Consider the following 17,466-nt stretch of genomic DNA (forward strand, 5'->3'; position numbering starts at 1 on the left):
CAAGCGCTGAAACATAATAAACAACTAACCGGTGCCCTGCACATTGACTCTGTACCAGTACCCCCTGTATATAGCCTCGCTATTGTTATTTTACTGCTGCTCTTTAATTATTTTCTATTTTTATTTTTTATTTGTCTATTTTTTACTTTACACTTATTATTTTCTTAAAACTGCATTGTTGGTTAAGGGCTTGTAAGTAAGCATTTCCCTGTTGTATTCGGCGCATTTGACAAATAACATTTGTATTCGATTTGAAACACAAATCAGGAAGAACAGAACATTTCTGGAACAGCGGCAGATCCTTTAACACCCCCCCCACCCCCCCCACCACCACCACCACCACAAAAACATACACACACAGAAAGGAAGTGCGTCAGAGCTCCTTATTGCCTGGTGTGTGTTCGGTGTGTGTGGGCAGAAACATGTGGAGGAGGAGGGATAGTTGTGGTGTGGTGGCGTCCATGGCTCTGCTAGCTAATCATAACCCAGCAGTGGAGTAGAGAGGTAGAGGAGGGGCTGTGGAGTTACAACATCTACACAACACTGGCTGGTTGGGAGGCAGAAAATAGTAGAGACTAGAGAGGGCCAGCCCAGGGGTGTTGGAGAGAGGGCCAGCCCAGGGGTGTTGGAGAGAGGGCCAGCCCAGGGGTGTTGGAGAGAGGGCCAGCCCAGGGGTGTTGGAGAGAGGGCCAGCCCAGGGGTGGTGGAGAGAGAGCCAGTCCAGGGGTGTTGAAGAGAGGGCCAGCCCAGGGGTGTTGGAGAGAGGGCCAACCCAGGGGTGTTGGAGAGAGGGCCAGCCCAGGGGTGGTGGAGAGAGGGCCAGCCCAGGGGTGGTGGAGAGAGGGCCAGCCCAGGGGTGGTGGAGAGAGGGCCAGCCCAGGGTTGGTGGAGAGAGGGCCAGCCCAGGGGTGTTGGAGAGAGGGCCAGCCCAGGGGTTTTGGAGAGAGGGCCAGCCCAGGGGTTTTGGAGAGAGGCCCAGCCCAGGGGTGTTGGAGAGAGGACAAGCCCAGGGGTGGTGGAGAGAGGGCCAGCCCAGGGGTGGTGGAGAGAGGGCCAGCCCAGGGGTGGTGGAGAGAGGGCCAGCCCAGGGGTGTCTGTTCCCTCATGCTCACACTCTCTCACTAAAAAGGGAAACAGGCAATGTACCCCTGTTTCAGCACAGGAGGGTTTTGGTTGTGTGGGCAGTACGTAGAGAATTGGCAATGTACTGATTAGTCTGACTCTCCCATTGCCTTTAATTGGCCCTCAAGATGTCATTGTATGGAGTCAGATCGTGTTCAATAAGGGGAAAGGGAAATACCTAGTCAGTTGTACAACTGAATGCATTCAACTGAAATGTGTCTTCCGCATTTAAACCAACGTGTCTGAATCAAGGCATTGTAAGACCTTGTTCACCCCATAGTTGGACCCCATGTTGAAAACAATATGACTGCCACTCAGTGAAAATTGTGAGCTTAGGTATGTGGCTTCAGGCAATGACTTTCAATCACACCTCCCAATACTGTGACGTAAACATCACCATACCACACAGAACTACTGAAATCACACAAGCCTCTTAGCTTTATCCTCTTAGCAATTGTTCCAGAAAGGTGTATGAATGGCTCAATGGTGCTTGAGATCTACTCATTTGATTCAACAAGATTCATCCCAGAGGAGACTCTCGCCATTCAGTCATTTGTTACTCATTGGACAATTGATAGAGGAGGGAGGGTTAGAGGGCTGGTAGCCATGTCAACTACACACTCTGGTAAGCTGCCAGGAACTCCTGTTCTTTGAAGCCTTCATTAAACCCTGGTGACTTCTTGTTTAATGCCCCTGAACTGCCCCTAAACAAGGCAGTTAACCCACTGTTCCTAGGCTGTCATTGAAAATAAGAATTTGTTCTTAACTGACTTGCCTAGTTAAATAAATAAAAAAAGGTTCCTGGTATTCCTAGAATGCAATCTTCTCCTTACCATGTGAAATCACAAATGTGTTGAGGTTGTTGGTAGGATCAATGGAAATGTATAATATTCTGTATTCTGCACATTGAATGAACATACACTATATTTACAAAAGTATGTGGACACACCCCTACAAATTAACGAATTCGGCTATTTCAGCCACACCCTTTGATGATAGGTATATAAATCGAGGTATATAAATCGAGCACATAGACAAACATTGGCAGTTGAATGGCCTTCCTGAAGAGCGTCATAGGATACCACCTTTCCAACAAGTCAGTTTGTCAAATTTCTACCCTGCTAGAGCTGCCCTGGTCAACTGTAACTGTTGTTATTGTGAAGTGGAAACATCTAGGAGCAACACCGGCTCAGCTGCGAAGTGGTAGGCCTCATAAGCTCACAGAACGGGACCGCCGAGTGCTGAAGTGGGTAAAAATCGTCTGTCCTCAGTTTCAACATTCACTACTGAGTTCCAAACTGCCTCTGGAAGCAACATCAGTACAATAACTGTTAGTTCAGGAGCTTCATGAAATGGGTTTCCATGGACAAGCAGCCGCACACAAGCCCAAGATCACCATGTGCAATACCAAGCGTCAGCTGGAGTGGTGTAAAACTTGTCGTCACTGGACTCTGGAGCAGTGGAAACACGTTCTCTGTGATGAAATGCTTCACCATCTGGCAGTCCTGTGGACGATTCTTGGTTTGGCTGATGCCAGGAGAACGCCCAAATGCATAGTGCCAACTGTAATGTTTGTTGGAGGAAGAATAATGGTCTGGGGTTGTTTTTCATGGTTCGGGCTAGGCCCCTTAGTTCCAGTGAAGGGATATCTTAACGCTACAGCATAATGACATTCTAGACGATTCTGTACTTCCAACTTTGTGGCAACAGTTTGGACAATGCCTTTGTGCTCAAAGCGAGATCCATACAGAAATGGTTTGTCAAGATCGGTGTGGAAGAACTTGACTGGCCTGCAGAGAGCCCTGACCTCAACCCCATCAAACACCTTTGGAATGAATTGGAACGCCAACAGCAAGCCAGGCCTAATCGCCCAACATCAGTGCCCGACCTTACTAATGCTACTGTGGCTGAATGGAAGCAAGCCCCCCCCCCGCTTCAATGTTTCAACATCTAGTGGAAAACCTTCCCAGAAGAGTGGAGGCTGTTATAGCAGCAAAAGGGGGACCAATTCATATTAATGCCCATGATTTTGGAATGAGATGTTTGACGAGCAGGTGTCCACATACTTTTAGTCATGTAGTGTATCTATTATTGAGTAGATAGTACACAGTCAATACATGCCTCTTTTTCAAGTTAACAAAGGGGAAAATCTGGAAATAAAACTTCAGTGAGTGACTTAAGTTTGTGTACATTAACCTTTAAAATTGGGATTCCCTCCAGAAAGGACAACTGTAACCTGTATGCCACTCCTTGAGTATACCTCTTTAAACCCCTGCCTTAGTACTGTTGTCCTAGGGAAGGACCAGTGTATCCAATTGGTACTGTACTGTATATAGCTGGCACCAGCTATTCTATCCTAGGAAGTCCCTAGGTGGCTTTACAGGTACAAGTCTTTAGCCAATTAGAGTACATTCTTATGAGGACCACCTTACAATCATAGATTTTATGACAACATTTAACAGGCCAGTAACCTCCATAGATACACAGCAGTAAACCGGTAGTACATACTTTTTAAGAGGCGCAGCGGGCATCCGCTAACGCCTTGGTCACAAGGCAATGTCTGTCTCCTCACACACTCAGTCAGACCACAGCACAGAGACGGCTTTGAAGAGTTGGAGGAGTGATGCTGGGCCAGTTCTGCTCACCATATCAATGTCCTTTGTCAGCGGCAGCAACCCCTCGTCAGCTGACGCACTGGGTAATGTTCTGCTTCTGTAAGAACTCACTTCAACCCAGTAATCTTCCAAAGAAGACAGTGTTACTCTCCAAGTTAACTTGCTGTAGGTGTATTGGCTAAAGGACTTACTCTGTTGTTTTTGAAAGATACTTGGGGGCATTGTCTTGGCTTTTGTGCGCCCACACACACATGCTCATATTAATACACTTTCACACACAGACACAAGTACACACACACACAGACACATTTCAACAAATGTGTCTGAGAATGCACAAACACACACAATACACACTCGCACACATGCAAAACACACACACACAGGAATAAGGGAGGACAAAGCTTTTACACCTACTTGAAAAGGCAATGTATCACACCTGAAGGAAAAACAAATAGGTATTTCTGTGCAGACACCGTATAATATATCATCTCACACGTCACACAGCACAGGGGAAGCTTGAGCCGTATATAATATCCACTGTTTATCCTGTTGGTGAAGGCTACTAAACATGACAGTGATATCATTCCACCAATTGGTCTATTGGTGGAATGATATACAGCTCTCCTATCATAGCATAAATATATAGCTCTGAGAAAGGGAACAAGATAATTTGATGACACAGACCTTGTCATAAAATGATGTCAGACAATAGCCAAGTGTAGGAGGAGAATGGTGGCCATTTGCTGTAGTCTCAGTAATAATCTGCTATTAATTTCCTCTATAGGTTAAGCCCCATGGCTAAATTAGAAGTGTGGTATGAATGAAGCATGGAGATCCTTATCTGCTGAGGTCAACACAAATAAGAAACAACAGTGCAAGTAAGTATGTAAGTCTGAATACAGAGGCTGGCTGGAGAACGTCTGAATACAGAGGCTGGCTGGAGAACGTCTGAATACAGAGGCTGGCTGGAGAACGTCTGAGTACAGGGGCTGGCTGGAGAACCTCTGAATACAGAGGCTGGCTGGAGAATGTCTGAATACAGAGGCTGGCTGGAGAACGTCTGAATGCAGAGGCTGGCTGGAGAATGTCTGAATGCAGAGGCTGGCCGGAGAACGTCTGAATACAGAGGCTGGCTGGAGAACGTCTGAATGCAGAGGCTGGCTGGAGAACGTCTGAATACAGAGGCTGGCTGGAGAATGTCTGAATACAGAGGCTGGCTGGAGAACGTCTGAATGCAGAGGCTGGCTGGAGAACGTCTGAATACAGAGGCTGGCTGGAGAACGTCTGAATGCAGAGGCTGGCGGGAGAACGTCTGAATACAGAGGCTGGCTGGAGAACGTCTGAATGAAGAGGCTGGCTGGAGAACGTCTGAATGCAGAGGCTGGCTGGGGAACGTCTGAATGAAGAGGCTGGCTGGAGAACGCCTGAATGCAGAGGCTGGCTAGAGAACGTCTGAATACAGAGGCTGGCTGGAGAACATCTGAATGCAGAGGATGGCTGGAGAACATCTGAATACAGAGGCTGGCTGGGGAACGTCTGAATGCAGAGGCTGGCTGGGGAACGTCTGAATGAAGAGGCTGGCTGGAGAACGTCTGAATACAGAGGCTGGCTGGGGAACGTCTGAATACAGAGGCTGGCTGGAGAACGTCTGAATGAAGAGGCTGGCAAACTGCTTTTGTGGTTCTGGCAGAAAACCCATAATGGAGTGAGAGCCTTGCTTCCTCAAAGCTGTAACACTCCTTTGGACTCTAGCACTAAATACTGCTCATGTTGTTCCAGGGCTGTAGCGAGCTCAGACACACACACACACACACACAGCTAGCACGTGGGTTCTTACTGTGTCAATCACGTTGGAAGAGCTGCATGTAAATTAATCCACAACGTGCATTATGGTCCTTGGGGATTTCAGTTTATTTGGCCAAATGACCGCAAAGAAATCCAGAATTGTGGAGTGGAGAAAATCCAGCATTGTGGAGACATTCCCATTCCTGCATGTGGACCTCGTTCTCCGACAAGTAAAAGACTTAAAGCATCATTCCAATTCCAGTAATTAGCAATCAAGCCCGAGCCATTCAGCTCTTCCAAATCTGGTCGTTACAGTGCAACAGCTGATTATAGCAGTGAAAGAGAGGCGTCCATTTGGTAAATACCCTTCATTATAGCTCCACAGAGACCCTGTAATTGACTCTGCTGATGAGAAATGTCACAGCAACATTGCATAGAGATGAGAAATGGTAGATTACCATTAGTGGTCTGATAAACACTCAGTAACAGAGATAACAGGGTTGGGTACAAGGGGAGGGTTTCTATTTTTGGAGACCGGATGGGATGGAAGTGAGAATGTTGGTGGCATTCACAACGGAGAGAAAGTATGTAATTGAGTGTTTTTGTGTATCTATTTGTATCTATTTGTGTCACATTAGTGATGCATAGCAAGCAACTTCAAAAGAAAGACTGAGAGGGGGTGGATAGAGAAAGGGAGAACAGCAGTTAGTTGTAAGGAACAAGAGATGATGATCCTTGCACATGTTGCACGCCGTTTGAATGCCTCTTTCCTGCTTACCTCTTCCCAGAGGCAAGCAGCACTACACTGAACAAGTGGTGCTGTCAAACTGCAAACTACAACCAGAAAGATGGCCAAATTTATCTTCAGATCTGACCAACACCTAGCAAAACAACAGACAAACTGAACAACATGGACTGGACACACAGAATCCACTAGAGACAGAGAAATCCACTCACGCTGGTGACTTTACGGTAGATCTGGGCAGCGTTCTGGCACTCGGAGTAGGGGTACTCAGACGTGGTCATCTCAAGCATGCACATCCCAAAGGCATAGACGTCCACCGCCTCATCATACTTCTCCTCGTACATCTCTGGAGCCATGAACTCAGGAGTCCCTATGGTGGGGGGGGTGTAATGATAGTGGTTATGAGAATGGCGCAAAATGTGGTCCTACTTCACTGACAACTGCAGTTACACTTCACAATAGAGCGGCCTTATTCATTCTCTGACCACTTTGGAACAAGTAGCCAACTGTGTGCCTTGTAATACAGTGCGGAAAATGTGTATTGGCAAGTACAAGTGTATTCAAATGGAAAAAATGTATCAAAGGCGGTACAGAAGGAGGAGGTAATCAAAAGATAAGTTATTTATTGATACAACACCAAATCTTATACGAGCGTGATAATGTAAAACAAATGTTAAACTTCTGTAGATTTGAAGGTTTCCAAATGGGACTTAGATGACCCACACTATTAAAAAGTCACTGAGACCAAACACTGTGATAGCAGTGAGATAGATTAGAACATGTCGGGCAGCCGTCCTGACGTCACTGCAAAGACTAGCCGTCATGCACCATGACAGTATAAATATAAACACCTAGCCAAATAAATAAACACAGTGGCCAGCATAAAACATGGCATTGAAGGCTTTATTTACAGTTGCTCCAGTTTAAGGTCACACCACACTGAAGGGACAGCAGTACACAGGTAGCAGTGGGACTGGGACTCCATTATTTACAAGAAATTATTTATTGAAATATTGAATAACCGTTTCACACAATACTGTATCTCTGTAATACAATTTTTAAAAGACATTAAAGCAAATAGCAAAGAGTAAGTGTTGTAGGTGGCAAAACGTTTTAACATCCTCTATGAGGTTTCAGCTATTACGTACGTCTCACTTTAAAACCTTAGTAGTGGGGACAGAACGCTTTAATCCTACATTGAGAAATATTCAATAGTCAGTCACAGGGTCTAGAATAGAGCCCTGATGCACTCCATCATACTGAGTGTCAGTGTCAACTGAAGTGGCTGTGGGTAGTTGGGAGACTCACCAATGACACTCTTGGCGAACGAGGCACTCTTTAGTGTGGCCAGGCCCAAATCGCCGATCTTGACGGAGCCTGTGGGGCCGGTGATGAAGATGTTGTCACACTTGAGGTCCCTGTGGATGATGGGCGGGGTGCGGGTGTGGAGGAAGTGGAGGCCCTTCAGGATCTGGTGGCTCCAGCGCTGCAGCAGCTTCAGCTTCATCTCCTTGAACCTCTTCAGGTACCTGCAGGGTGAGGCTGATATGAGTACTGTACGTGCGGCCTAAGCAGGATTCAAACCCAAAACCCTGGTGTCCAACCAACTGAGCGATTGGAACCATGGGGTACAACAGTGTAAGCAACAAGTGTTACTAATTAACAGAGCACCATGGACCAGGGGTAGCTCCATGTCGCTGGAACCAATTTTCTCCTGTCATGCTCAAATTGAGAGTGACACTCCATTTCGACAGATGTTAGCCACATGGCTAACGCACGAATTCAGTAGATTCACTAACATGAACAGAAAAACACAGATGGAAAGCATATCTGCTTGAAGTCTTTTGCACCTTTTACAAGGAGATGACGTAGGAAAATGGCACATACTTTTCTCCATCTGCTTATTACTCAGGCAGTGGGGATGGACTTAAAGGGATAGTTTAGGGTTTTGGCAATGAAGACCTTGATCTATTTTCCGAGAGTCAGATGAACTGATAGAAACCATTTTTATGTACAGCTAGCATACTTTCAGTCTTTGTGCTAAGCTAGTTAGCATTGGCTTGTGAAACTACCTCTAACTAACTTCATACTGGATGCAGATACATACAAATTGTATCCCTTTAACTCACGTCTTGAGGGTGCCTGATGTCATGAGCTCGGTGACCAGAAGGATGCACTTGTGGCCCTTGCAGTTGTCCTTCCAGGAGTCGTAGAAGCGGACAATATTGGGGTGCTGCAGCCCCTTCAGCATCTCCACCTCCTCACTGAAACGCTGGCGCTCCACCTTCGTCAGCCTCCGCGTCTGGAGAAGGAAGAGGAGAATACATTATTATAGTGGTGAGACTATACACATAGTAGGTTATAGAGGTAAAATAGAGTAGACACAAATATATCAATAAGAGAGGGAAGAGGGGAATACGATGTTATATACAGAAGTATTGAAATTAGAGGTTAAATGGACGAGACACAAACATACAGTATATAATACACAATGTACAGGCCAATGCTAAGTCATCTATTATGCAACGCTGCAAATGTATCTAGGTCTCTCAATGTAATTATAGACGTAGTAGGTTATAGAAGTACATGTTACGACTTCCGCCAAAGTTGGTGCCTCTCCTTGTTCGGGCGGCGTTCGGCGGTTTACGTCGCCGGCATTCTAGCCTCCACCGATCTACATTTCTTTTTCCATTTGTTTTGTCTGTATTGTACACACCTGGTTCCCATTAGATTTGAATTATTTCCTTATTTAACCCTCTGGAGCCATCATGGTTTTGTGCGTGTTTATTGTTGTCAGTTGTCTCGCTTATGTGATTCTGGATTTTCGTTCTCCTTGTTGGAAGATTATTTTTGAGTAAAGTTACTATTATTACTCATCTCTGTGTCCTGCGCCTGACTCCGTCTTAACCACATCACCTAGACTCTGACAGTACAATAGAGTAGACACAAATATAAACTCAGCAAAAAAATAAATGTCCCTTTTTCAGGACGCTGTCTTTCAAAGATAATTCGTAAAAATCCAAATAACTTCACAGATCGTTATTGTAAAGGATTTAAACACTGTTTCCCATGCTTGACCAATGAACCATAAACAATTAATGAACATACACCTGTGGTACGGCCGTTAAGACACTAACAGCTTACAAACGGTAGTGAATTAAGGTCACAGTTATGAAAGCATAGGACACTAAAGAGGCCTTTCTACTGACTCTGAAAAACACCAAAAGAAAGATTCACAGGGTCCCTGCTCATCTGCATGAAAGTGCCTTAGGCATGCTGCAAGGAGGCATGAGGGCTGCAGATGTGGCCAGGGCAATAAATTGAAATGTCCGTACTGTGAGACGCCTAAGACAACACTACAGGGAAACAGGATGAACAGCTGATTGTCCTCGCAGTGGCAGACCACATCTAACAACACCTGCACAGGATCGGTACAACCGAATATTACACCTGCGGGACAGGTACAGGATGGCAACAACAACTGCCCGAGTTACATAAGGAACGCACAAATCCCTCCATCAGTGCTCAGACTGTCCACAATAGGCTGAGAGAGGCTGGACTGAGGGCTTGTAGGCCTGTTGTAAGGCAGGTCCTCACCAGACATCCCCGGCAACAATGTTCCCTATGGGCACAAATCCACCCTCGCTGGACCAGACAGGACTGGCAAAAAGTTCTCTACACTGACGAGTCGCGGTTTTGTCTGACCAAGGGTGATGGTCGGATTCACGTTTATCGTGAAGGAATGAGCGTTACACCGAAGCCTGTACTCTGGAGCGGGGTCGATTTGGAGGTGGAGGGTCCGTCTCACACAAATTATCAATGAACCTACCAGGTACCTCCCCAAAGCCTTAAACACGGGCACCCTCATAGATATCATCCTAACCAACTTGCCCTCTAAATACACCTCTGCTGTCTTCAACCAAGATCTCAGCGATCACTGCCTCATTGCCTGCATCCGTAATGGGTCAGCGGTCAAACGACCTCCACTCATCACTGTAAAACGCTCCCTGAAACACTTCTGCGAGCAGGCCTTTCTAATCGACCTGGCCGGGGTATCCTGGAAGGATATTGATCTCATCCCGTCAGTAGAGGATGCCTGGATATTTTTAAAAAATGCCTTCCTAACCATCTTAAATAAACATGCCCCATTCAAGAAATTTAGAACCAGGAACAGATATAGCCCTTGGTTCTCCCCAGACCTGACTGCCCTTAACCAACACAAAAACATCCTATGGCGTTCTGCATTAGCATCGAACAGCCCCCGTGATATGCAGCTGTTCAGGGAAGCTAGAAACCATTATACACAGGCAGTTAGAAAAGCCAAGGCTAGCTTTTTCAAGCAGAAATTTGCTTCCTGCAACACTAACTCAAAAAAGTTCTGGGACACTGTAAAGTCCATGGAGAATAAGAACACCTCCTCCCAGCTGCCCACAAGATAGGAAACACTGTCACCACTGATAAATCCACCATAATTGAGAATTTCAATAAGCATTTTTCTACGGCTGGCCATGCTTTCCACCTGACTACTCCTACCCCGGACAACTGCACTGCACCCCCAACAGCAACTCGCCCAAGCCTTCACCATTTCTCCTTCTCCCAAATCCATTCAGCTGATGTTCTGAAAGAGCTGCAAAATCTGGACCCCTACAAATCAGCCGGGCTAGACAATCTGGACCCTTTCTTTCTAAAATTATCTGCAGAAATTGTTGCCACCCCTATTACTAGCCTGTTCAACCTCTCTTTCGTGTCGTCTGAGATTCCCAAAGATTGGAAAGCAGCTGCGGTCATCCCCCTCTTCAAAGGGGGGGATACTCTTGACCCAAACTGCTACAGACCTATATCTATCCTACCGTGCCTTTCTAAGGTCTTCGAAAGCCAAGTCAACAAACAGATTACCGACCATTTCGAATCTCACCATACCTTCTCTGCTATGCAATCTGGTTTCAGAGCTGGTCATGGGTGCACCTCAGCCACGCTCAAGGTCCTAAACGATATCTTAACCGCCATCGATAAGAAACATTACTGTGCAGCCGTATTCATTGATCTGGCCAAGGCTTTCGACTCTGTCAATCACCACATCCTCATCGGCAGACTCGACAGCCTTGGTTTCTCAAATGATTGCCTCGCCTGGTTCACCAACTACTTCTCTGATAGAGTTCAGTGTGTCAAATCGGAGGGTCTGCTGTCCGGACCTCTGGCAGTCTCTATGGGGGTGCCACAGGGTTCAATTCTTGGACCGACTCTCTTCTCTGTATACATCAATGAGGTCGCTCTTGCTGCTGGTGAGTCTCTGATCCACCTCTACGCAGACGACACCATTCTGTATACTTCCGGCCCTTCTTTGGACACTGTGTTAACAACCCTCCAGGCAAGCTTCAATGCCATACAACTCTCCTTCCGTGGCCTCCAATTGCTCTTAAATACAAGTAAAACTAAATGCATGCTCTTCAACCGATCGCTACCTGCACCTACCCGCCTGTCCAACATCACTACTCTGGACGGCTCTGACTTAGAATACGTGGACAACTACAAATACTTAGGTGTCTGGTTAGACTGTAAACTCTCCTTCCAGACCCATATCAAACATCTCCAATCCAAAGTTAAATCTAGAATTGGCTTCCTATTTCGCAACAAAGCATCCTTCACTCATGCTGCCAAACATACCCTTGTAAAACTGACCATCCTACCAATCCTCGACTTTGGCGATGTCATTTACAAAATAGCCTCCAATACCCTACTCAACAAATTGGATGCAGTCTATCACAGTGCAATCCGTTTTGTCACCAAAGCCCCATATACTACCCACCATTGCGACCTGTACGCTCTCGTTGGCTGGCCCTCGCTTCATACTCGTCGCCAAACCCACTGGCTCCATGTCATCTACAAGACCCTGCTAGGCAAAGTCCCCCCTTATCTCAGCTCGCTGGTCACCATAGCATCTCCCACCTGTGGCACACGCTCCAGCAGGTATATCTCTCTAGTCACCCCCAGAACCAATTCTTTCTTTGGCCGCCTCTCCTTCCAGTTCTCTGCTGCCAATGACTGGAACGAACTACAAAAATCTCTGAAACTGGAAACACTTATCTCCCTCCCTAGCTTTAAGCACCAACTGTCAGAGCAGCTCACAGATTACTGCACCTGTACATAGCCCACCTATAATTTAGCCCAAACAACTACCTCTTTCCCAACTGTATTTAATTTTATTTATTTATTTATTTTGCTCCTTTGCACCCCATTATTTTTATTTCTATTTTGCACATTCTTCCATTGCAAAACTACCATTCCAGTGTTTTACTTGCTATATTGTATTTACTTTGCCACCATGGCCTTTTTGCCTTTACCTCCCTTCCCACCTCATTTGCTCACATTGTATATAGACTTGTTTATACTGTATTATTGACTGTATGTCTGTTTTACTCCATGTGTAACTCTGTGTCGTTGTATCTGTCGAACTGCTTTGCTTTATCTTGGCCAGGTCGCAATTGTAAATGAGAACTTGTTCTCAACTTGCCTACCTGGTTAAATAAAGGTAAAATAAAAATAAATAAAATAAATAGTCTGGGGCGGTGTGTCACAGCATCTTCGGACTGAGCTTGTTGTCATTGCTGTGCGTTACAGGGAAGACATCCTCCTCCCTCATGTGGTACCCTTCCTGCACGCTCATCCTGACATGACCCTCTAGCATGACAATGCCACCAGCCATACTGCTCAGTGAGTGATTTCCTGCAAGACAGGAATGTCAGTGTTCTGCCATGGCCAGTGAAGAGCCCGGATCTCAATCCCATTGAGCACGTCTGGGACCTGTTGGATCGGAGGGTGAGGACTAGGGCCATTCCCCCCCAGAAATGTCCGGGTACTTGCAGGTGCCTTAGTGGAAGAGTATGGTAACATCTCATAGCAAGACCTGGCAAATCTGGTGCAGTCCATGAGGAGGAGATGCACTGCAGTATTTAATGCAGCTGGTGGCCACACCAGACACTGATTGTTACTTTTGATTTTGACCCCCCCCCCCTTTGTTTAGGGACACATTATTCCATTTCTGTTAGCCACATGTCTGTGGAACTTCTTCAGTTTATGTCTCAGTTGTTGAATCTTGTTATGTTCATACAAATATTTACACATGTTAAGTTTGCTGAAAATAAACGTAGTTGACAGTGAGAGGACATTTATTTTTTTGCTGAGGGAAATGCTGAGGGAAATGCTGAGGGAAAAGGAGAATATATTGCTATATACAGAAGTATTGAGATTAGAGCTTAAATGGACGAGACACAAACATACAATATATAATACACAATTTACAGGCCAATGCTAAGTCATTTATTTATTATGCAACCTGCAAATGTATCTAGGCCCCTCAATGTAATTATAGGTGTCTGGGTTTCATTGCATAAGGTTACACAATCATGTGAGTTCACTGCATAATATTCACAGATTAACAGATATAGCTACAAAAATCTAGATATGAATAGATGGCGGTATTGATACAGTAGCCAGTACTCTAACTGTCAGCCTGTGGTGGGAGGAGATGTAAAAGACCAGTGCCAAAGACCAAGAGGAAGAGTTGTGCCAAGCCAGAAACTTGCCATCCCCAGCCCTCTCATAAGGCACGCATTACTCTACCAGGGGCTTGGAAACACTGACGCGTAACAGTTCTCTAATGGCATCAAACATTTTTTAGCTTCAATGTCGTTGGAGGGGGTTAGAGCAGAATTCAATGCATCAATTATAGAGAAAACGAAAGTGATTGTTTCGGAGAGGTTTAGCAGCATGTGTTTGTTTGTGTTTCCAAAATGCTGGATGGGGTTTTTACACACAGCACAGCCCAGCCGGTGGTTTTCAGTACAAAGCAACAGACGCCTCTCTCTCACTCTCTCTCCCAGGAGACAAGTGCTGTAGGAGACCAAATGTCCACACTTACTCTAAAGATTACGCAACAATAAGGCCAGTAGTATCAGGCTAGTAGTTCTCACTGCCCTCTGCTGTCCCACTCAGAACACAAGCTGTCCTACTGCATGCCTGCTCTGTCCACAAACACCAAGTTATCATTCTCAGTCAAGTGTCCTGATCCAGGAGCCAAGCTCACAACAATAAGGAGCACTATTGGTAGAATTTGGCACCCGGGCATCGTGACACTAAAACACAGTGACAGTGCAAAGTGGGTGCCAAAGTCAACCTGAATGAGGGTTGTCCTGTTTACAGCACACACTAGCTCCATTTTACTATGCTCACAGAGAGCCAGGATGATGCGGGATGGCCAACGACGACACCTAGCTTATGTAAGAGTGGCAGTGGGAGCAGGTCATGACTGGCTGGTGGGGGAATGGAGGGGTGATGGGGGTAGAGAACAGGGGGTTGATTTCTTCCTTCACTGGACAACCTATTTTTGGGTTTGCCGCTTCCAGGAATGAAACCCACATAAACAAAAACAGCTGTGTGAGGCTCCTCACTCAATCACTTCATCTCACTCACCCCATCTCTCTAGATCTCTTTCAACCCACCAGGAACGGATTTGGTGATCAAACACCAGCCAGTGAAATCATTCAGCAGGGAGCCGTCAGAAGCAGTGAACTTACCACATCTAGCTCTCTGCCACCAATTCTAGTAAAAGACTGGTACTTTGATTTGCTGCAACTTTTATCTGGCTCCATCGGAAAAGTTTATGAAGATGATGTATAAGAGTGTGTGTGTGTGTGTGTGTGTGTGTGTCTTGGGGGTATGATATTTAACACTTGGTAACTTTCTCACTCATCATTAATCACGATTCATTCAGGATTATCCATAATCATGGTAGCATCCACATTAATGTAGATGTGTTAGAAACATAATCTAATTTAAAATAAAAGTGACTTCGATATGACACAATTACATTATTTACCATTCATTTCTATTGGGCACAAAATATTGTAAAACAGAGCCAAAGCTAACTGCAAATGCATCCAAGTTTGTAGAGTCACAAGCTTGATGTATTCATTGTTTGTTAGGAATATGGGACCACATCTTTTGACTACTTAATTTATAAGAATATTTAGGGGTGTCAATAATTTTGACCCTTAACCTTTTGAGAAAATAAACAATTACTTGTTCAACAAAATGTATTTATCTGAGTAATTGTATTAGTATAAAATAATATAATACAATTATTGCTCATCTTTATCAAGGGTGTCAATAATTTTGGACCCCACTATATAGTTGAAGTCGGAAGTTTACATACACTTAGGTTGGAGTCAAAAATCTTGTTTTTCAACCACTCCACAAATTTCTATAGTTTTGTCAAGTTGGTTATGTAAGGCGTCTAGGTGTAGCAGGTAAGGCGGAGTCAGGCACAGGACACAGAGATGAGTAATTCACGTAACTTTACTCAAAACAACAAATATTCCAAGAAGGAAAATAATCAAGCTCACAAATAAAAAACTAACTTACAATGAACAAACACACACAAAACCATGGGGGAACCAGGGGGTTAAATAAGGAACATATAATTATGGGAATGGAAACCAGGTGTGTACAATGAAGACAAAACAAATGGAAAATGAAAAGTGGATCGGTGGTGGCTAGAAAACTGGTGATGTCGACCGCCGAATGCCGCCCGAACAAGGAGAGCGACCAACTTCGGCGGAAGTCGTAACAGGTTAGGTCATCTACTGTGCGCATGGCACAAGTATTTTTTCCAATGATTGTTGACAGACAGATTAATTAACTTATAATTCACTGTATCACAATTCCAGTGGGTCAGAAGTTAACATAAAAAGTTGACTGTGCCTTTAAAAAAACTTGGAAAATTCCAGAAAATTCCATCATGGCTTTAGAAGCGTCTGATAGGCTAATTGACATCATTTGAGTCAATTGGAGGGGTACCTGTGGATGTATTTCAAAGCATACCTTCAAACTCAGTGTGTCTTTGCTTGACATCATGGGAAAATCAAAAGAAATCAGCCAAGACCTGATTGTAGACCTCCACAAGTCTGGTTCATCCTTGGGAGCAATTTCCAAACGCCTGAAGGTACCACGATCATCTGTACAAAAAATAGTACGCAAGTATAAACACCATGGGACCACGCAGCCGTCATACCGCTCAGGAAGGAGAAGCGTTCTGTCTCCTAGAGATGAACGTACTTTGGTGCGAAAAGTGCAAATCAATCCCAGAACAACTGCATAGGACCTTGTGAAGATGCTGGAGGAAACAGGTACAAAAGTATCTATATAAACAGTAAAACGAGTCCTATATCGACATAGCCTGAAAGGCCGCTCAGCAAGGAAGAAGCTCCAAAACCGCCATAAAAAAAGCCAGACTACGGTTTGAAACTGCACATAGAGACAAAGATCGCACTTTTTGGAGAAATGTCCTCTGGTCTGATGAAACAAAATAGAACTGTCTGGCCATAATGACAATCGTTATGTTTGGAGGGAAAAGGGGGAGGCTTGCAAGCAAAGAACACCATCCCAACCGTGAAGTACGGGGGTGGCAGCATCATGTTGTGGGGGTGCTTTGCTGCAGGATGGACTGGTGCACTTCACAAAATAGATGGCATCATGAGGTAGGAAAATGATGTGGATATATTGAAGCAACCTCTCAAGACATCAGTCAGGAAGTGAAAGCTTGGTCGCAAATGTTGTCTTCCAAATGGACAATGACCCCACGCATACTTCCAAAGTTGTGGCAAAATGGCTAACGGACAACAAAGTCAAGTTATTGGAGTGGCCATCACAAAGCCCTGACCTCAATCCTATAGAAAATGTGTGGGCAGAACTGAAAAGGCGTGTGCAAGCAAGGAGGCCTACAAACCTGACTCAGTTACACCAGCTCAGTAAGGAGGAATGGGTCAAAATTCACCCAACTTATTGTGGGAAGCTGTGGAAGGCTACACAAAACATTTGACCCAAGTTAAACAATTTAAAGGCAATGCCACCACTAATTGAGTGTGTGTAAACTTTTGACCCACTGAGAATGCGATGAAAGTAATGTAAAATCTGAAATAAATAATTCTCTATACTATTATTCTGACATTTCATATTCTTAAAATAAAGTGTTGATCCTAACTGATCTAAAACAGGGAATTTTTACCAGGATTAAATGTCAGGAATTGTGAAAAAGTGGGTTTAAATGTATTTGGCTAAGGTGTATGTAATCTCCCGACTTCAACTGTATATACAGACAGGATGGCTCACTTCTTAGGAGAAATTGACAGATCCTCTTTTGTC

At 44.9% G+C, this 17,466-nt stretch overlaps 1 protein-coding gene across 2 annotated transcripts in view; it reads right to left on the bottom strand.

Moving 5' to 3' along the window:
- The window catches only part of LOC109897323 (serine/threonine-protein kinase WNK4-like), a 71,147-nt gene that overhangs the window by 32,570 nt on the left and 21,111 nt on the right, over positions 1–17,466 (bottom strand). For both annotated transcript variants that reach the window (XM_031834175.1, XM_031834174.1), the window contains exons 2-4: positions 8,397–8,569; positions 7,576–7,796; positions 6,480–6,637 (exon numbers count right to left, since the gene is read on the bottom strand). In XM_031834175.1, the coding sequence (XP_031690035.1) occupies positions 6,480–6,637; positions 7,576–7,796; positions 8,397–8,569 (552 nt within the window). The remainder of the gene's footprint in view (positions 1–6,479; positions 6,638–7,575; positions 7,797–8,396; positions 8,570–17,466) is intronic.

Source organism: Oncorhynchus kisutch, linkage group LG10, assembly GCF_002021735.2.
Source record: "Oncorhynchus kisutch isolate 150728-3 linkage group LG10, Okis_V2, whole genome shotgun sequence".
Lineage (NCBI taxonomy): Eukaryota > Metazoa > Chordata > Actinopteri > Salmoniformes > Salmonidae > Oncorhynchus > Oncorhynchus kisutch.